This window comes from Carassius gibelio, chromosome A14 (assembly GCF_023724105.1).
Source record: "Carassius gibelio isolate Cgi1373 ecotype wild population from Czech Republic chromosome A14, carGib1.2-hapl.c, whole genome shotgun sequence".
Taxonomy (NCBI): domain Eukaryota; kingdom Metazoa; phylum Chordata; class Actinopteri; order Cypriniformes; family Cyprinidae; genus Carassius; species Carassius gibelio.
The window spans coordinates 12,286,556-12,308,102 of NC_068384.1; the positions used below are offsets into that span (position 1 = coordinate 12,286,556).

Sequence of the window (21,547 nt, forward strand, 5' to 3'; positions counted from 1 at the left end):
ATTTGGTAGGCTACACACAGATTCACGGAAAGCACGCTCCAAAAATCAAAACACTGAGCCATGACAAAAAGTGTTCTTTTTAGTATTGCCTGATTAAAATGACAGATTTACGATGCTTTTTCTAAAATATATATTATTAATTCTTAGTATATATGTACATTGAATTATCACAAAATGTTATTTTATAAGGAACGTATTCATTTCAATTATCTATTGATCGTGATAATACCCGACTTAGTATCAGGCACAATGTAGCGGTCTAATAGCGGGGGTCCTAGAAGCAGGTCCGACGTGACGTATTTCCCTTTTCGCATGCCTTTTGGATTGAATGTGTGTTGGAGTGATCATTTGAGGCACATACAATTCTTGATTCCAGCTTAAACATGTTTAAAATTGAGGGTCTTGGGCCAAAGATGGACCCGGAGGAGATGAAGAAAAAAATGCGCGAAGATGTCATCACGTCTGTTCGTAATTTTTTGATTTATGTCGCGGTTCTGCGAGTCAGTGAGTATTCAGCTGCTTCATACATGATGTAGCAGATCAGAAGTGCACGTGCGATCGTTTAAAACTTATTTATGAAAGAATTATTTTTTAAATGAGTTTGCACATTGTGAGTTGTGTTGTTTGATGATCTATGTAACTGTATTATGTACTATATCTATTTAATGGGGTCTCCATGTTTTTTTTCTGTCTATGTGAATGATAGAGGTCACCTTTAAAGTTAGAGACCGTGTATAGTTACAGCTTATGCAACAATGTGTCAAACAAAGCTACGTCTCTTAATGTCAATCAAAATGTTGATGTTGGTTGAAATATGGGTTTTGTTTTGTTTTTGTTTCTCAGCACCCTATGTTTTGAAGAAGCTGGACAGCATATGAAGATTGACCATGAACAGAAACATTCCCTGAGATGAGCATGAAGGACTCTGCTGTACAGTCACGGTCACTTACACAGCAGTTAATAAAGAAATGATGTAACTTTGTATCATTTATTTTATTTAATATTTTTTTTTACTGGATGCAATTGAATGTACTTGATTTGTTCTCATCCGACCTCAGTTGAAATCTATGTCAAACAAGATGCATCTAACAGAGTGTTGTCATGTTCACAATGGTCTAAGCAATAAGTCTTTTTTATTGGTAGTTATTGTGACTTAAACCTGGATTGGAATTTAGCAATTACTTGCTTTAATGTAAAGTCCCAGTAGTTCCCATTTATACATTTGGATTCATTTTAATGTTTTATGAGGGTAAAAACTAAACATGCTCTGGATATTTTATGTAATGACTATGACATTTAACATTACAGTCAAGTCCTGATGTTTAGAAAATGTGGTTCAACTATTTATTTAACAACAACTGCTAATCCAAGAGATGTCAAACACAGGAATTTCAATAAATCCTTTATTGTTACAAATTAAATACCTATTACATTCATTCTACTTCAGCTTTTAGTGTAAAAGGGCATTTGAATGTGCGATATCACAGTAGAACAAATGTGCATCTTTAACATATTAAATTGTCATGATCAAGATTTACCAAGCGAGATTAATTTTTATCCCTTCTATTCTCATCTAGTTAATGCAGTGGATTTATTGGATGGATGTATGCTACTGAATTTCCATTCATATAATGACATCTGCATTCCAGAGCACTACAGTTTCAACTCAGTGGGCATTTCAGAGCCGGTCAGGCCTGCCAGCAAGTTGTTTGCCGTCAGTTCACTCATGACACCACGTGTGGAGTAGGTGGCACTGCCGATGTGAGGGAGAACCACTGTAAGACAAAGTGAGACTGAGTTAGACAAGGTTTTTTTTACTATTTTTTTTTTTACTGTTACTTTTACTAACTATTACATGGCGTTTCATTGGCAAAAAATATTGAAGTGGGTCAACAGTGTACAAGAGCACTAGTGGGATTTAACAGCTGCTTTTCCCTCACCACAGTTTTTAAGGGTCAGCAGTGGGTGGTCGGTGGGCAGAGGTTCAGGGGTTGTAACATCAAGCCCCGCTGCTGCAATCTGACCACTGCTGAGGGCTTCAAACAAGTCCTCTTGATTCACAACCGCCCCTCTAGAGAAAAGAGAATACAGTAATTTTCACCTTAGTATTGATTTGAAAAATCCATCATTGTTATCTGCAGAGTAGTTTAAAAAGAAAAAAGAAGAGAGAGTCATGAGAACAGTAATTCTCTTGACAAATATGGGTCAGATATAGCATTAAACATCAAACATGGTCCACTGCTTCTCTGCTTTAACATTACAAGTGTGTTTTTACCTGCTGGTGTTGATGAAGATTGCCGTTTTCTTCATCTTGCCGAAGAAAGTTGTGTCACAAAGGCCTTGAGTGTCAGGAGTCAAAGAACAAGACACCACCACAAAATCACTCTCTCTCACCAGAGTATCTAAAGGCACTGAGAGGAGATGAAAAAGAGAACATACAATCTTTATATCCCCTCCGAATAGTTTTATTCCATCTGTATTCTTATATTGAGTTGCATCAAGCAATTTAGTGTATTTTCTTACCATATTCCCCATCAATCTCTTGAGCCTGAGGTTTGGGTTGTCTGCCTGTGTACAGCAGTCTCTTCACTCCAAAAGGCTTTAGTCGCCTTGCAATGGCCAAACCTACAAATCACCAGATTGACAAATCTGTTAAAGCCAGTGTTATTCCCTCTATAATGATAATGTCTAAACAATTCACCTTCATTGCCTTAACAGCATAAACTGGGCGACATATTCCATTATCCATAGAGCTCATGTTGCATATGGTAACAGGATGCTTATTTGTAAAGTGATTTGTTTTCACTATAATTGTCACTGAATGTTACTCCATTAAAAGAACAGATGGTGTACATAGTAGAGCAGATGCATAGGTAGCTTATTTATGGTAAAGAGTGAAAATGAATAATTCATACTGTACCTATGCGGCCCAAACCAATCACCCCAACAGTACTGCCCGAAAGACCATAACCACACAGCCACAGGGGCTTCCATGTACTCCAGCCGCCACTGAGACAGATGGGAAATATGCCAAAAAAAACTGAGATATTACAGTGGTACTGACTCTCTGTTCTTAAAAGTTTATGCTTATTAAACATTAAAGGAACAGTCCATCTAAAAATGAAAATTCTGTCATCATTTATTCACCCGTATGTCTTTTTTTTCTTCTTCTCATGAAGTAACACTAATAACCAAACTGTTTCAGTTTCCACTGACTTTCATTGTTTCGTTCAAGAGGAAGCAAAACTGTTTAGTCACCAACATTAGTCAGAATATCTTCTGTGTTCCTCAGGAGAAAGTGTATAAATGATATGACAGAATTTTCATTTTTGGATGGACTATCCCTTTTAGATTGTTGAACATTTGGAATTGATCACTACAAAACTGTGATATATGACACAATGTATTAGAAAATGTGTTAGACTGACTTTTTCACCTCCTCTACACCCTCGGGAAGACGTCGGCATGTGGCCAAGAGCAGAGCCACTGTCAGCTCAGCAGTAGCATCTGTCAAAACATCAGGCGTGTAGCCTACTCTTATCCCTCTGGGGCAAAGAAAGATGGTACATGCGTATTATATAAACAGTCTTTCTCTGATCCATCTTAATCGATCCACTGTCCATTTTCTCACTTTCAGGGGTCAAATCAAATGGCTTACAGAAATGTGAACTTACCGTTTCTTTATCTCATCTATGGCAAGATGGTCAAATCCCACAGAAAGAGTGCTGATCACTTTCAAATTGGGTCCTGAGAACATTTAATGTGTGATGTAAGTATTACCAAATCAGTATCTTCACCTTCTAAGGCGTAATTAGAGGTTTGTCTTACCAGCCGCATCCAAGACCTCAGCATCAATTTTGTCTGAGAGTAAACAGATAAGCCCATGAGCACCTGCCACCCCCTGAAGGAGCTCTGCCCGGGGCACAGGCTCATCAGAGTCCCACACTGACAGATTACACCTGCACATGATGGATAACAACAGAGGCATTTAAACGATTGTTTGCAGTCATTTAAATTGTGCTCTGCTACATTTGGTGTAAAATATCAAAGCATGCAATAAAGCTCGTGACTAACAGTACGAGACTGTCAGCATACTACAAAGGTCACTGGTGAAACTTTAAATGCAGGAGTGAAGGCAAACTGCCTCTGAAGCTCCTTGAGGTTTACACATGTTTTAACGAACACCATGCCCACCGTAGTTTTGTCGCGAGCTACTTCATCTCATTAACATTTCAGGGAAAGCATCTCAGACATTTAGACACGCAAAGCTCGCGTATAATGCATGCATACGAGATCATAAAAAAGTTGCGTACATCCCGGCTTTTTGGAGTATTTGCATGCCCTCCTGCGGAATGCGTCTCGTGACGAACACTTTCAGCGTCTGCTGCGTGCTCATCTTGAACATTTAAAGGTGAAACGGATATATTTCACTTGGAAAACGACAGCAGCAGAAATCCACGTATGCTTCCCTATTTACATGTGGTAGCACAAGAAAAAAGTAGGTGAAAGTGTCTCTTTCAGCAGGCTTTCGCGCCACCTAGTGGAGCCTGATGACCTTTGACGAAGCTTTGATTGGGATTGTAAAATGTACAGTAAATGACCACAGGTATATTCAATATTGTGCTTTTAACCACTAATGTATTTTGTTTGTTTTATCCAGGGTTTATTTACCTTTATTTGCGTTTTGGCAGTTACATTAGCACTTCCTTTATTCAGGGTTTATTTACCTTTATTTGCGTTTTGGCAGTTACATTAGCACTTCACTGACTATATGTCGGAAAATCAGCACATTAGAATGATTTCTGTAATGATGCAGACTGAAGTAATGACTTATTTTTAAATTATATTATTAAATATATTGTTCTATATATATATATATATATATATATATATATATATATATATATATATATATATATATATATAATTTTTTTTTTTTTTTTTTTTTTTTTTTTTTTGATCAAATAAATCCAGAGCATAAGAAGCTTGTTTCAAAGGCATTACTTTTTAATGTTAATGTAAATATTAATAATAAGAAGAAAACAAAACTTGTTTTAATAAATTTGTTGCTCTTATTGTTCTCTCGCAGTAATGATATGTTACACGTCTATTCATTAAATAGACTCCTTTTTATTTTTTAAAAACAGTGATAGTGGAGAGACAGGAAATAAAGTTTCAGTGATGGATCACAGCATTACTATAGACACTGCCACATACAGACAGTCTGTTCCTGCAAATTTGAATTAAATACAACAGCTTTTTGGCAAGCAGAATCAACACCCCAGATTGGTCATTTAGTTTTAACATCCTAAATATCTCTACTTGCATTTTGTTTGTCTTTGTACATTTTATTACTGTGATTTTATGACGAAGGAGTACATTCCCTATATAGTGTCTCCCGTCCTGTCCACAAATGCACCCAGTATTGGGAGATACACTAAGCTGTGTGCTTCCCACCAACACAATACAGGCTGGACTGTGTGGGGAAATGGTTACCATGGCAACACTTGCACCCTGTATGGATCAGTATTCCAGCTGGCCCACTCATCACTCATGCATACGGATATCCTTTTTAATGTCCATGTAAATATCGTTATTAAAATTTAAAAGCATGCATATGATTTTAGGCTACCTGTCCTGTATTAATTTGTAAAAAAGAAAAAAGACTCCAAAGCTGATTCTTATTCATATTTTTGAAATATATATATATATATATATATATATATATATATATATATATATATATTGCTGAAATAATGTTTTATTTAACATTCAGTACACATGTTAGTGTACAGTGCACGCCTTTAATGCAACAAACACAGATGAGTTTCCTCCAGAATTTGGCTACTTCACCCTCCTGGGCAGATCTCATCTGTTCTAGAGTCTGTTGTATGGAAGCACAAAACATCCAGATTAAATTATAGAACTAAATGGGATGAAAGCCTCACTGCAAAGCATAAATGGCACTGTGCTACAAATCACTGTTGGCTTTGGTGCTAGAATTGTTCAGACAGTTTTCCAGCATGTGTATATTTTATTTAATTCTGGCTGTTCTCTCTATAGGATCTCCGTGTTCTGACAGAATGTAGAATGTGCAGAATTCTCTCTTGAAACTGACTACAGTCAGGAACCAGAACATTGAGAACAGACTCTGACTGTCTTCATTTCTGCTCAGTACTGTGACCATTTCCACTCCCAGATCTCCGACTTCATCAGTGAGTCACATTTGTATTTACAAAATATTGTAAATAATATTTTGAAATTCTCCTTTTAAATGTTTCAGGCAGTGAGGATGTTTTCGTGAGACGCTTGGATGCAGTTCTTTGGTTCAATGGAGGTCATGTGAGGGCAACTCACTCAACAGTCAACCATGAAAAACACACTGAAAGAATTTCAGCAAAGACATGTTGTAAGATTCTTCTGTTAACTTCATTTTTAAATTAAGTTTACTTAAATTACCATTCAAAAGTTTGAGAGTCAGTAAGATTTTTTTAAGAAATTAGTTATTTTATTTTGGACACATTAAAGACGGTAAAGCCTTTTAGAAATATCACAAAAGCTTTCTATTTCAAGTAAATGCTTCTTGTTGACTTTCTATTCATCAAATAAAATTAAAAAAATTAAAAAGATGAAAGATTGTGTGACGTGAATGGAGTAATGGCTGCTGAAAATTCTGTTTTGCCACCACAAGTATAGTTTACAAATTTATTTTAAAAATAATATTAAAATAGAAAACATTGTATAAAAGTAAAAAAAAAAAAAACTTTACTTTTGTTTTATCAAACAAAGGCAGCTTTGCTGAACATAAGAGACTTTTTTTTTCAAAAAATTTAATTTACTGACCTCAAACTTTTGAACATATACATATAGTGACACTACAGCCATTAGGCATTGTTTATAAATCACTGAACCATACATCTTTTCTGTGTATACCCCATGACAGGCAGAAGTTAGATTCTGTCATACGCATTGTGTTGAGCTCAATGAACAGTATAATTGCCAGCAGCAGCAGTGAAGAGTTTCGAAGACCCTGTTTTGATAGCATGCAGGTATAATATATAGCTATAATTTATATTGGTTTCCAAGACACCATATTTTATATACTGTGCTTATTCTTAATAATAGTGCTTACTTGTGAAAGTTGTAAAACATGTTACAAAACTGGGTTTGTTTTGGGTCAAAAGCACCAGCGAGTTACGTGTCTCACTACGACAGTCTCTTTAAAGCGTTGTGGATGGGTGCTTTCCTCCAAGGCATGTAAAGTTGCTTTTGCAAAGCTTCTTTCAGATTATTTCATTTCTGTGTTCATGATTTTGTCTTTGAATATTTGTGATTTGAATGTCCTCTCTGAACAGAATAGTCTTGACGGCTAGGAGGAAAGTATGTTTTTGAGAGAGTTTAATAGTGTTCATACAATAATTCTTCCTAGAACTTATCTGATACTGGGAATGTTGTCAATATAATTGGTCTCATTTAATGTCTTTTGCAAGGGGTTATTGATTTTAAAGTGCCACAGAAATCATTCATAGTGTTGGCTGAGGTTGTTATATTTTGAAAGATGTTGAATCATCCTTTTTTAGAGTCCAGTTTAGAAAATCCACCAGAACTGTCTTCTAAGAGGCCTTCAATGCTCAAGTTTCATCCCCAAGAAGAGACAAAGTTCAGAGATGTTCTCTGAGAATTCAGACACCTTCAGGGACAGTGTCTTTGAAGCAGCAAACATCCAGAGAAATCCTTGTCCACCAAAACAGCTTCCTCAAAGTTAGCACACCAGAATGATGACAACCCCTCAGCACTGAGCCTGGTTAAACTGAAAAATTAACAAGTGTATAACTATAAACTTATTGGCAATACTGTATGCCATTTTTTATATCTGACATGTAGCCTAGAAGGACCCAATCACTAGATGTCTACAATAAAATACATATCCTAACTGTTTTGTTATCTCTCTTTATGAAGGTGGAGAAGCAGTGGCTTTTCTGAATGGGACTGAGGAAAATACAGATCATCTTTTCTGTTGTTGCTTTGCTCATGTCTTCAATATTTTTCCTTATATATATTATATTTGTATATTCAAATGTTACTTTGTAAGTGTCCAAGATACGGTTTTGTTGTAAATTAATAGTATGTTTTTTTAGGCTATGTTTATTTATTTTGTAGGCAACATTGTAAGGAATGTATCCTAATTTTCGTGTTAAATGTATATTCTGGCCATATAATTTATTTTATTATAAATTGGGCTGACATGAATATCCGAAACCACATTTTTAATTTCCGATTCAACCAGCAGCGTATAATTTATTAAAACCTCACAAATTTAGAACATGGTCCATTTTGACTTAAAAGTAGTTTTATAGTCTTAAAGATATCTTAACAGCACTGCACAAGTGATGGTCTCCTCAACTGTTATGCGAGACTGCATCATAGACAGTAAAGGACTGCATGCGCAGTTTCAAAACGAACGCGCTCTCGTTCCATGACTCATGATCTCGCGAGCTCTCCGTCTTCACTGCTGTCGGCGTTGGTACTATTTTGTTATGGACTGTTTTGAGTTAGTCGCCCACCCCCAGTAAACAATGGACCGAGCTTCATAAAGGTAAACAACACCTAACGAATTGTCTGTTATTTCAGCTCCTGTGTGTAACATGTCTATAATTACCTCAGCAACTGTAGCATCTTGCCAGATGTAGCTGTCACGCTAAACTAACTGAAAAGCACCGGGTGCCGTCAGATTCAGTTAGCAGTATGTGTTTTTGTCAGAGCGGCAGTCTTCATCTAATCTAGTCGAAATTAAAGCAGTCGCACGATCAGACATATTCTGCTTGCTCGGTACGCGTTGACGGGATATCTAGCCGGGTAACGTTAGCTTACTGATTTCATTGGTTGGTAACCTTAATTCTAAGCTTATGCTGATCTAGAACAGCATGCACGTGTTTATACTGTCGAAACGGGTTTTAAATGTTTCCTACTTTTGACTTTTACTGAATTGAAAAGGTTTTATGTAACTGTATTAAGTAGTTCTCTTTGAACTTACTGTCACATTTGTCTAATTAGCTGAAGTAGTGTTCAAAATGTGAGATGGATAATTTGAGTAGATAGATAGATAGATAGATAGATAGATAACTGTCACTAAGATTGTGGAAAACGTTTATTTACACAGGTTCTATTAAAATCCTGTGTAATTTATTTTGTACATAAATGTTTCACTGTTATCACATACGTCCAGGGACTTTTATTTACTAACATAATGTACTGTAAATGTCCGGCAGGATTCAGTGTGTTTCTGCTGGACTTGCCACAGAGAGGATGTTCCCCTGCCTGGCCCACAGATCATGGCAAGTCCTCTGCCGGGTCTCCCTGCAACAACGAGCCCCTTTATCTCACAGAGCCTCTAAAATATTAAAGCCATGTTTTGGTAAGAGCCTCACGCAGTGTCATTTGGAAGGGTTTTTTTTTTGTTTGTTTGTTTTTTTTTTAACTTAAGGGCTGAGAAAGGATGTGTATTTAATTCCGTGTCATATGTTGTCATTCCATATTGGAAATTTGAATAATTCTAAACTACATCCAGAAATGCTTCTGATTATGTAACTCGTGATACTCAGTAGGTTGGCAAAGTGGAAGAGGGGTGCGCAAACTCTGGTTTAGCTTCCCCAATTCCAGAGTCACTTCCTTAACGTGGACAAGGGTTCAGAACTGTTCCACAACAGGCACTGATAAAGATGGATCTCCAGCCGGCCCTGTAGAGCCAAAGCCCACTGAGAAACAACAAGCTGCACAGCCCTCTGCAAAAACAGCTGGTAATGATTTGAGCATCATTTTATGTTCGTTCATACGCATTTGAATGATTTTCTAAAGTATGTGTCTTTATTCTCATTTCTATAAACCATTTGTTTCTTAGGTTTTTCTAAATATATGTAAATAAATAGTTTTATGTATTAGTTATTAGTTAACTATTCATTTTTTTTTTTTTTTTTTTTTTTTTGCATTTGAGGTCCCAAACCTCAAGGGCCGATGAAAGCAGAGAGCATTCAAGTGAAAGGTAGTGAAGTCTTCTTTTAAACACAGACATTGTATATCATGATTCTCTGTATTTGAACTATCTTGCATGATTCTTGTGTTTTCAGTACGGGCTGTCCTGAAAAAAAGGGATTATGGCCCCAAATACACCAAGAATAATTTCATCACTGCAGTCAGGGCTATGAACGAGTTCTGCCTCAAACTCAGGTACCTTTAGAAAGCAGAACTTTGTAGTTCACTTTGTAGTCATCCAGTTTGCTGCCCTTCCACCATGTTTACATTGAATCGATGTGTTTTTGTGCGTTCAAAGTGACCTTGAGCAGCTCAGGAAAATCCGTCGTCGTAGTCCCCATGATGACACAGAAGCCTTCACCGTCTTCTTGCGATCAGATGTGGAGGCAAAGTATGTACAACCGTCTTCTTAAACTACAATTTGGAAGTTAGAATTTGAATATGTATTTTGATCAAATAATTGCAGCCTTGATGAGCATAAACAGTGTTAAAAACCTTTTCATCTGTAGTGTACGGTCTAAACTTTTGGTCATCGTATGTAAGGATCTGAAGTTATGAGTAGAGAGATAAATGATAAAATGTTTTGTGTGTCTTTATTTAGAGCGCTGGATGTATGGGGAAGTCAAGAGGCAGTTGCTAGGCAGAGGAATCTCAAGAAAGATGTTGAAAGGGAATACCAGGAAAGTATGTCATTCTCTTCTCATTTACTGCATGATCTGCATTCTGATGTTTTCATGTCCTCTGCTGTCTAGATAACAGTTTGCCTTTCTTTTTCTCATAAGACATATTTAGAAACCAGATGCTGCTGAAGGAGTACAAAGACTTCTGGGGGAACACGAAGGTAAAAAAAAGTTCAAGCCTGTCATTAAGATTTTTACGTTTTGGTGCTAGTGTCCTGGTGTAACCAGGCCTCGTTATTCATGATATTCCTCTTTTTTTAATGATATTTCTTTGATTTTTCATATTCATATCTCCATTTTGCTCCTAATTCGGCATCAAAGCAGAGCAAAAGATTAGTACAGTGTGCTTTTAGCATTTTTTGTCTCCTATAGCCTCGGTCTAGGAAGAGAGCGACATTTCTACATGGACCTGGAAAAGTGGTGATGGTGGCTATGTGCATGTAAGTTTACCAGCCTCATGCTATCTAGCTATTAGATTAAGGATATTGAGTTAAAAGACATGTGCTCCCACACGAGGCCTGACCCACATTGTCTGTTAGCCTTAAAACAACTAGATCTGTGTCTAGTGCATTGTACAAGTCAAATTATGTAATTATGTGTTGCTTGAAATTAGTTACGTTAAGCCTTTTTTTTTTTTTTAAATTCTGTGTTGTTGTTGAGTATCTCATGCTTACAAGGCTGCATTTATTTGATAATAAAAACAGTTAAAAAAAAAAAAAAAAACTTTGTGAATAATATTGTGAAATACTATTACAATTTAAAAATGAATGTTTTCTACTGTAATATGTTTTAAAATAAAAATTTAGTTTATTCCTGTTATGGCAAAGCTGAATTTTCAGCAGCCATTACTTCAGTCTTCAGTGTCACATCATCCTTCAGAAATCATTTTAATTTATCGATTTGCTGCTTAAGAAACATTTCTTATTATCAATGTGGAAAACAGTTGTGCTGCTTAATATTTACAGATGCAATTTATTCAGTTTACGTTTACTAAAAAGTTCAAAAGAACAGCATTTATTTGAAATACAGCATTATTTAACTGTTACTTTTTATAATTTTAATGCATCCTCGCTGAATAAAAGTATCACTGTTTTGAGTATCAGTGTATTTGTGCATCAAGTGGAGATATAAATGTCTAATTTCATTGATTTAAACTGCAGAAATGGACTGAACTTTTTCTTCAAGCTGTTGGCGTGGGTTTATACAGGATCTGCCAGTATGTTTTCAGAAGCCATCCACTCACTGGCTGATACCTGCAATCAAGTAAGGTGGCATTCATGTCTGTATTACCACCTTTGATGTGTATGACATGCCTACAAAAGATGGTGTATGATTTAAAAATAAATAACCGAGACATATATGAACCGAGTTCATTTATTCAATGCATATCTTAACTTGCAGGCACTTCTTGCACTAGGCATAAGCCAGTCTGTCCGGAACCCAGATGCCTTCCATCCGTAAGTACAGCTCATACAAGCTGATCCCTGCATGATGTCCTCTGGTTTTGTGCTCATGTCTAAGCCAACTGTCCTGTATTATTAAAGGTACGGCTTCTCCAACATGCGTTACATCGCCTCTCTCATCAGCGGAGTCGGCATCTTCATGATGGGTGCTGGCTTGTCCTGGTATCATGGCATTATGGGACTCCTGCACCCTCAGCCAATAGAACCACTGCTCTGGGTTAGTAGCACCGGAGTAGAGCTTGTAGATAGAATAATATTAAGTCTGTGGTGTTACATTACCATTTGAAAGTTTGGTGTTGGTAAGATTTTTAACATGTATTTATTTGATCAAATATACAGAAAAATACAGAAAAATCTTAATATTGTGAAATATTAAAATGTTGTATTATTGTTTCTATTGGACTACATTTAAAAACTGAATTTATTCCAATGAGGGCAAAGCTTAATTTTCAAGCTTCAGTATCACATAATCCTTCAGAAATCATTTTAATTTGCTATCTCAAGCTATAATTTTTGAAAACAGCTGAGCTGGTTGATATTTTTGTGGAAAATGTGATTTATTTATTTATTTCAGGATTCTTTGATGAATACAAAGTTAAATGATAAATGCCTTTACTGTCACTTTCTATTAGTTTAATCTGTCCCTGCAAAATAGAAAATGGAATAAATACATCTGATTGACATCAAACATGACTGACATCAAAGTTTTTTACGACTGTCTATATAACTTTTTTATTATTTTTATTATTATTATTATCTTTTTCAGGCTTATTGTATTTTAGCAGGATCTCTGGTATCTGAAGGAGGTGAGATGTGGTTTCCTCTGTCATATTTTCATTAACATTCAGACAGGTCTTTCTCATTATTTTAATATCATCTGTCTGCTGATTCCCCATAAAGCTACACTATTGGTGGCCATTAACGAGATCAAGAAGAATGCAAGTAAACAAGGCGTGTCTTTTTATGAGTACGGTATGTACCTTTGGTTAACTCTTCTGTTAGACTTTTATATTATTTGAGTGTGATTGTAGTTTTGACACAGCTTGGAGATGATCAGTTTGGTCATTCTTGTTTGTTTTGTGTACAACAGTGATGCAAAGTCGAGACCCCAGCACTAACGTGGTCCTGTTGGAGGACGCTGCTGCTGTACTCGGGGTGGTGCTGGCAGCTGGATGTATGGGACTAACGTCTCTTACAGGTATTAATAATAAACGCAACAATGATATATACAGTTCAATGTTAACTGTACATTTTTCCTGTTTCTGCGGTCTCTACTACAGGGTCAAGTTTAATAGGCATACGGGACTGAATTGTATCCCCTTTGTAAAGATCAATTGATGTTCTTTTTAAGCTTTGTAAATCCAGCTCTATACGTCTGTGCTCACACAAAGTCAGCACCTACAGATGCCCAGAAGCTTGTTCCTCCTGCTCTGTGGTTTTCATTGCTTTGTGCAACATTTGTGTAGAGATCTGGATAACGCTCTAATCAGTAAACCTGCTTTCATGCTTGAGAACTGTCCTGATGGAAGTTTCTGCTCAGTTTTGTTATCCAGTGCATATTACAGTTACATGTTATTATTGTAGTGTAATCAACCATTAAACTAAAAGCATGGTTAATTTAGATAGCAGGGCTTAGATGAAAAAAAAAAAGTAATAGCACTAACCACTAGAGGTCTCTATTGTGCAATTAAAGACTACTGTGGACCAATTCACATATTACACTTTATAGTTCAAAGGTTTGTGAAAAAGTTAATATTTTTATATAACGTTTATACAGTTAAAATAGTATAATTGTGAAATATTAATAAAGTTTAAAATAACTGTTTTCTATTATAATACATTTTAAACTGTAATTTATTGCTGTTATGGCAAAGCTGAATTTTCTGCATCATTACTCCAGTCTTCAGCATCACATGATCCTTCATAAATCGTTCTAATATGCGGATCTGATACTAAAGAAACATTTTGTGTCAATTTTAGCATATATCTAAATGGATAACCTCAAAATGTTGCTTAACCTTTAGTTGCATTCATGTAAAAAATGCTGTATAGACATTGCCATTTTTAATATTATAAAAATAAAGAAAATGTCCTAAAAAAATGCACCCTTTTCATAACACCATGGGTTGTGGGTAATCTTATTCATGGTAGATGCTCTATTCAGTTGTCAGTATGTCAACTGGCTTTTATGATTTGGGTTGACTCATATTTGTCTCACTCCTTATTTAGTGAACGTGACATTCAATGCATTTAATGCCTTTCTCTTTCTCCCCCTTCATAGGTAACCCCTGCTATGACAGTCTGGGTTCTCTGGGTGTGGGCACCCTGTTAGGAACCGTGTCTGCATTCCTCATCTACACTAACACCGAGGCTCTGTTGGGTCGCTCCATAAAAGCAGAGGATGTGCAGAAGCTCACAGAGTTTCTAGAAAATGACCCTGCTGTCAGGTCAGTCCTCTGTCCCTGCCTCTCTCCACTGTATGTGTCCTCTACGTGTACCCACAGTCTACATAATAAGAGCTTCATCAGCAAAAAAAGCTGCCATATTATAGTTCATAACAGTGCTGTACTTTAACAAGGAGGTAGATGCAGTATGCTTCAAATGGTTTTCAAATTCATGCAAACATCACGTACAGACATGTAAGCTTGCTCAGACAGAGTTACATCAGTGCTTGTTCTTGCTTTGATGAAATTAGATTTGAGGTCCTCACTTTGGGTCATTCTGTCTCCAGGGCGATTCATGATGTCAAAGCCACAGATATAGGGCTGAGCAAAGTGCACTTCAAGGCGGAGGTGGACTTTGATGGGCGGGTGGTGACACGCTCATACCTGGAGAAGCAAGACATTGAACAGATCCTCAATGTACGTGCTGAGAGCCGAGGCTTCTGCTGTGATGTAGATCATCTCATGTGACTCAAGTGTTTGTTTCAAGTCTTTTCGTGGTTGCATAGAAGTTATTAAACTATTAGCAAACACATTCATGGTCGTTTTTGCTGATGAATCATATTTCTGGGAGTTCTTCATATTAGTAGTGTAACTATCTGTGCTTCTATATTGTGTGTGTTTGGCCTGCAGGATATTCAGCAAGTGAAGACGCCAGAGGAGCTGGAGAACTTTATGTTGAAGCATGGGGAGAACATTGTTGACACCTTAGGAGCAGAGGTGGACCGTCTAGAGAAAGAACTTAAGGTATCTGATAAGATCACACTCATAAACAGCTCTTAATTGGTGTCTATGTTTCTATGAAGAACCTTTAACAAACATGGAACCTTTCTATTGTACATTATTTCAATTGTTATGTATTTTAACATGTATTTTATTCCTGTGATGGCAAAGCTGAATTTTCAGCAACCAATGCTCCAGTCTTCAGAGTCACATGATCTGTCAGTACACTGGTGCTCAAAAAACATTTAAATATTTATTATTATCAACATTTAAAGCAGTTAAAGCAGTTTAATACTTTGTGGAAACCAGGATAGATTTTTTTCAGGATTCTTTGGTGAAGAGAAAGTTCAAAAGAACAGCATTTTTTGACGAATTAAATGTTGTCTCCTGTTCTGTATCTCCAACAGCAACGTAATCCTGAGGTGCGACATGTGGATCTGGAGATTTTATAATGTCATGACACATTGCCGAATATGGATCAGGATGGAGTGGAAGGAAAACTAATCAAACGTCGAGCGACCATCATGAGCCATTCTCTCCAACCAGCCAATCAGCTGAGGTTTTATGCTCCACCCATCGCACATCAGCCAAGCACTAACCTGTGCATGGTTTCAGTAGCTGTTGAAATAAGAACCATAGCCAATAAAGAGAGGACACCAACTGGACATGGTTATGATTAGAGCTGCACGATTAATTGTTAAAAGATCGCGATTTCATTTCTAAAAGACAACGATTCCCCAAGTCTGTTAAACCTTTGAAAAAGTCTTACTGAATAATTAAAATCTGTGTTTGCACTGCCGCTTACACAGAGAGAGCACTTACCATGTTTGTTTAAGAAACACCTTCACACACTGTCTTTTCAACTACACAGTATTATTTCTGTCTTACGGTACAGTCAAAGAAATACTGGGGTGGAAGTTTATAGTTCAGATATAATCAAAATAGAACAAATCCCCTTTTGAAGAACAAGGTATACTTCATACCGAGTTTGTTTTCATTCTTCGTTCGGGGGGCAAAAAGAAGTTTGAAAAGGCTGAGCGACGGTATACTGTTTTCGAACATTCTGACACCCCCATGCTGTCAAGTATCACGTCTGCAGTAAAAAAGAACCATAATCAGTCCTTTATGGGAAGTGTGAATGTCATTGAATCATCGGGTCAAACAACTTTTTCAATTTTAATATTAAAAATGGGTGTATTAAATATATTATATATATACACTACCAGTCAAAAGTTTTTGAACTGTAAAATGTGTAATGTTTTTTAAAGAAGTCTCTTTTGCTCATCAAGCCTGCATTTATTTGATCCAAAGTACAGCAAGAACAGTAAAATTTTATACAATTTAAAATAACTGATTTCTATTTTAATGTACTTTAAAATGGAATTTGTTCCTGTGATTTCGGTGCTAAATTTTTAGCATCATTACTCAATGATCCTAAATCAATACATTTATTATTATTATCAAGCGTTTTAAATATTTATAATGATAATAATAATAATAATAATAAAAATGTTTCTTGAAACAGCAAATCAACATATTATGATGATTTCTTAAGGATTGTATGACCCTGAAGACTGGAGTAATGATGCTGAAAATTAAGTTTTGAAAACAGTTTTGAATAAATTAAATTTTAAAATATATTCCAATAGAAATCAGTTATTTTAAATTGTAAAAATATTTCATAATATTTCGACTTTTGCTGTATTTTGGATCAAATAAATGCAGGCTTGGTGAGCAGAAGATAATTCTTATTAAAAAAAAAAACTTTAGAACTGGTAGTGTATATTAAAATTTTTAATAATTCATTCAAAATAATTAAACGCTTTTAAATAGACTGCAGCAATATTTTTTTTTGTTCAGAATCGTGGGAGAATCGTGAACTCTATTTGAGACAAGAAAATTAATGACTCTCAACTTATCCAGAATCGTGCAGCACTAATTATGATAAATGATTATTTTACAATCATTGGCTTTTAGATCTGTGGTATTTCATACCATTGGAGCTTTGAAATCAGGTCCATTGAATGCAAAAGGACCAGTCTTATTTCATCTTACAGTTTGCATGCAAAGCAGCATAAACATTAATATTTTACAACAGTTCCCGCAGTAACACCAGGATATAACCAAAAATAGTTAACTTGAAGAGTAAAGCATCTATTCTGCTAGATGAAAGTGGTTTAAATGGTTTAAATTGTATGTAAAAAAAAAGTTTCCCATGTTACTCCACTGTTTTTTTTAAATGCACTGAGATGATGGCGTTCAAACAATGCCATTGACATTGAATGCAGCAAGCTGATTTATTGATTATTCATGAGTGAGTTACAAAAATGAACAGCAATTGAAATCTCTCTCTCTCTCTCTCTCTCTAATATAATATATATTTATTTATTTTATTTTGTTCTTTAAAGGTCCAGGTAAATTGGTTAAAAAAAAACATTCAGTTTATTTTATAATTACCACTTATTTAAAATAGATTAAAATAGTGCTAAAAACAGAGTAAAGAAGTGTGTTCCAAACTATATCCACATTTATCAGTAATGAGAGAACTATAGAATCAAATTTAGTACAACAGGTATCCATGGCCCACCTCAGACCCCTCAACTGATGAAGACTACTCAGATCTTCACATCCTTCTATGGAAAGAGTACTGATGTCATTATACTGCTTTTGGGACTGTTCATCCGTTTACGCTGTAATTTTGTGTGACTAAATGTAAGCAATTGTAAATGTCCAAAAACAGCTCTGTGTTTCTAAAGTTGACAGCCTAGTTTGTGAACACTAACCCAAGTGCCCCCCTGCCTTTTGTAAATAATTATTGACTGTGAAAATGCAATATTATGATTTTGATATCTGAAAAGAAGCATTCAGTCCATTGAAGTTCCCTCTCGAGCTTTCATGAGACATCACTGAGATATTTCACTGTTATGGGAACTCCTTCCCTTCCAACCTTTCCTGAAGTCCTATTCCACCCTCCTTCCAACATTGCAGAGTGTGTGTCCTTCAGCCAGGAGGAGTGGGATGACACAATGTCCATCTCGGCCTCTGAGAGGGCGAAGTCTGATCAGCTTGGGTTCCCCAGGGTTTCTGTCAAGGGCTGTCCAGAAGTTGGATGTTTCTCTACGTTGCTTTTTGCGTAACTCCGTGTCGTCGACACCAAGCTTCGTTGCATTTTCTTTCTAGGAATTAAATGCTTTCTCTGAATCTTAAAAGTCTCTCCGCGAGTGATCGTACAGGTGCATATATATCTGTGCCAGCACAGCTATTCGACACTCCAGTGTATTCATGTTGCTAGTGACTAGGCCGGAGATATTGTTCTCTCTTACCTGACCTCCAATGAAATGAGAAACAAACACTGATTGTGTTACCGCCACAGACCAATGGAAACTCAAAGGTGTTTAGGAGCCAAAACGAACTCCCCCAGAAAGTTGGGGAAATTGCCGAAACAAACTCAAAACGAACATCGTTTTGGCCTGATTTGTTTAAAATGACGTTATATTAGCTCGTTCTTCATTTTTGTTTGAAGTATATTGGGGCCTTCAATTATTATCTACCCGCAGAGTCCAGACTGTTTCACTCTCTGCCCCGACTTCTGAGTCATCGACCTCGACTTCGGTGTGCCCTGTCAGGGCTCTGAGGATTTACATTGCTTTCTGCAATCTGGCCAGCTTTTCATGTGCTACGGTGCTTGTGCGAGGACGGGCTGTGTCAAAACAGAGACTTTCCCACTGGATTGTGGACGCTATCACGGCTGCTTATACGAGCCAAGGTTTGGAATGCCCTTTTCACATTAGGGCCCACTTAACAACAGCTATTGCCTCCTCCCTACTTTGTGTCAATTGGCCAGTCATTTGGACTGGCATAAGCCAATAGGACTTTAGGAAAGGTTGGAAGGGAAGGAGTTCCCATAACGGAGAAATATCTCTATGATGTCTCATTCCCGCTCTAAGGGAACCGAGGTTACGATAGTACACATGCAAACAGAATATTTAATGGTAGTTACTGTACATGCTCTCTTGTGTCTAACCTTTTCAATGTTTTTAAACATTGTAATTTAATCAAAGCTTCAAGATTTTCTCTTAGGAACAGTCAGACAGCGATGAAGTAAAAAAAAAAAAAGTTTTGTAAAAGGCTTTAAGATTATATATATTTTTAAATATGTTTATTTGACAGATTGTTGTTTGGGTAGATATTTGAGCTGTTTGGAGCTACTGAAAAAAAATGAATAAATTGCAATTAATTTATGAAACTACTGAGTATTTGGCCTTTTTACTGAAAAAATATGATTTTTCCTTTTTTTAAGGAATTAATGCTTCTATTCCACAAATTATATATTAAATTAATCAAACTTTACATTAAATAAAATTAGAAAGTTAGGTCTTTTTTTGCAGCAACTTTTTCACACACACACACACACACACACACACATACACACACACACATATATATATATATATATATATATATATATATATATATATATATATATATATATATATATATATATATATATATATATATATATATATATATTATTAAACATTAACAATAATAATAACTATTTAAAAAAAAATAGAATATTATCGTTTTAGTGTATTTTTTATCAAGTGATTGCAGCCTTGGTGAGCATGAAATTTAAATAGATTTGAAAAATATTTTATATTCATTATTTTTCCTTTATGATGGCTCTTATTTAACGGCGCTCTTTTAAAGAAAAAATCGATGTCATTGGCTAGTAGGCTTATCAGTAACCATGTATTTTATGTTGATTGGCTTAGATATATTTCTGGACTTTTGAGCTGGAACCTACAAATACAAAAGGGTTTCTCAAAATAATGGAAACATACAGATCTCGCACAGCTAATATGTAACGTTAGCATATATGATTCTGTACGGTCAGTGGCAGCAGTGATTTCAGTTTGCGGTCTACATGATGCATCTACAGCAGCAGGACATTGTCAGAAATAGACTGTGGCTCAAATTCTGATGAGCAGCCTACCTAGACAACATTTGTGAGCGCTGTGTGAGCATTTGACTCGATTGCGTCCTACGGTTCCAACATCGCCGTCTGGGTAGGAAGGACACTAGTGTTTGAGACAGAGGGACATCAGAAACGTGCGCTGCATCCGTGATGAGGATCACGAAGAAAGGTAACGTTAGGTAGCCTACTCCGCGGCTGAACAGCGGATGTCCTCCCGCGACGAGGGTTTGATCTCTCTGTGAAGGTACAGTGCGTTTTCTCTTTTGATCTGATGACTAATATTTACTCGACAGATTGTAGAAAAATGGACATTGTCGTTGAGAGGCTTGGTTATCAAAATAAATCCCTGATTCTGCGGAGGGTCAATTAAATAATAGGTCGATTTTCTACTTCGCGCGCTTCTTAAAATCAGCTTTTTGTTTGTAAATAATCAAACACGATACATTAATGTCTTGCTCACAATATATCAGATATTTAAAATCGGATGATATCTAAAAATCTAAAATTGCTTGAGTTTAATCGTTATATATGTCCCGTGTGTATCTGAATGCCTGACCTTTTGAGTCGTTTATAGACTGTCGATATTTGATATTCGTGTGAATTTTCCTATTGTTATTGATCTTTGTCATAGCAAACACAACAACAGGGGGCGCTATCGACCTAGTCTTGACGGCCACGTCCTTTCAGTACTGTCATTAATCTAACCTTAATCTGGCACTGACTGCGTCTGAAAACCTAACGAGCTGCCTACCTTCAGCATTATGAGGCATTTTGCAATGATGCCCAAAAAAAAAAAAAAATGCTGCTGCTCGCTAGATTTTGAGAGACAGGCTGCCAGTGGTGTTTTTATATACCCTCAGTAGACATCGTGCACAGATGATTTACTCTGAGCTTTGAGCCTCTTTACAATGCTGCCTTGTAGACCCAGAATCAAGCAGCATTGTACAGGGCTATGAAAGCACAGAGACACACTTCCATGTCATCTCCGACTGTTTGTGAAGGATTTCTGTCATTCTCAAGTGTATTTATGGGATTATTTTGTATCATTGCAATGCACTTCATTTACACTTCTTTTAATTATTAATAGATTTGAAGCTTTGTTTAATCAACCTTGTAATTGAACCGAAAAGCGATATCATTCGTATACAGACATTAGGTCATCTTCTTTCAATGAATTATTAAATGTAACAGCAGTGTCCATGCTGTCCGTAATGTTGCCAGACATCTGTTGGC

At 36.3% G+C, this 21,547-nt stretch overlaps 3 protein-coding genes across 4 annotated transcripts; 2 read left to right on the top strand and 1 right to left on the bottom strand.

Annotated features, from left to right (window-relative positions):
- The first annotated feature begins 295 nt into the window (after positions 1-295).
- On the top strand, positions 296-982 carry LOC128027505 (mitochondrial import receptor subunit TOM5 homolog). Its single transcript, XM_052615182.1, has 2 exons — positions 296-504; positions 844-982. Exons 1-2 carry the CDS (start codon positions 384-386, stop codon positions 876-878), a joined length of 156 nt encoding a protein of 51 aa, XP_052471142.1. The 5' UTR covers positions 296-383; the 3' UTR covers positions 879-982.
- A 407-nt stretch (positions 983-1,389) lies between these two features.
- Positions 1,390-4,514, bottom strand: LOC128027504 (glyoxylate reductase/hydroxypyruvate reductase). Its single transcript, XM_052615181.1, has 9 exons — positions 4,314-4,514; positions 3,829-3,959; positions 3,675-3,747; positions 3,429-3,545; positions 2,921-3,009; positions 2,524-2,625; positions 2,276-2,411; positions 1,941-2,071; positions 1,390-1,775 (listed from the first exon to the last, which is right to left on the bottom strand). The coding sequence occupies exons 1-9, from the start codon at positions 4,403-4,405 to the stop codon at positions 1,654-1,656; spliced, it is 993 nt and encodes a 330-aa protein (XP_052471141.1). The 5' UTR covers positions 4,406-4,514; the 3' UTR covers positions 1,390-1,653.
- A 3,932-nt stretch (positions 4,515-8,446) lies between these two features.
- On the top strand, positions 8,447-19,582 carry LOC128027503 (zinc transporter 9). 2 transcript variants are annotated; one of them, XM_052615178.1, is made up of 19 exons: positions 8,447-8,596; positions 9,270-9,415; positions 9,603-9,797; positions 9,992-10,039; positions 10,125-10,224; positions 10,328-10,420; positions 10,631-10,713; positions 10,812-10,870; positions 11,082-11,149; positions 11,870-11,972; positions 12,111-12,166; positions 12,254-12,389; positions 12,939-12,978; positions 13,073-13,144; positions 13,263-13,370; positions 14,454-14,619; positions 14,904-15,033; positions 15,247-15,360; positions 15,744-19,582. In XM_052615178.1, exons 2-19 carry the CDS (start codon positions 9,307-9,309, stop codon positions 15,786-15,788), a joined length of 1,725 nt encoding a protein of 574 aa, XP_052471138.1. In that variant the 5' UTR covers positions 8,447-8,596; positions 9,270-9,306; the 3' UTR covers positions 15,789-19,582. The 2 variants fall into 2 exon arrangements, with proteins under 2 accessions (XP_052471138.1, XP_052471139.1); XM_052615179.1 differs by having other exon boundaries at positions 9,606-9,797.
- The last annotated feature ends 1,965 nt before the right edge of the window (positions 19,583-21,547 follow it).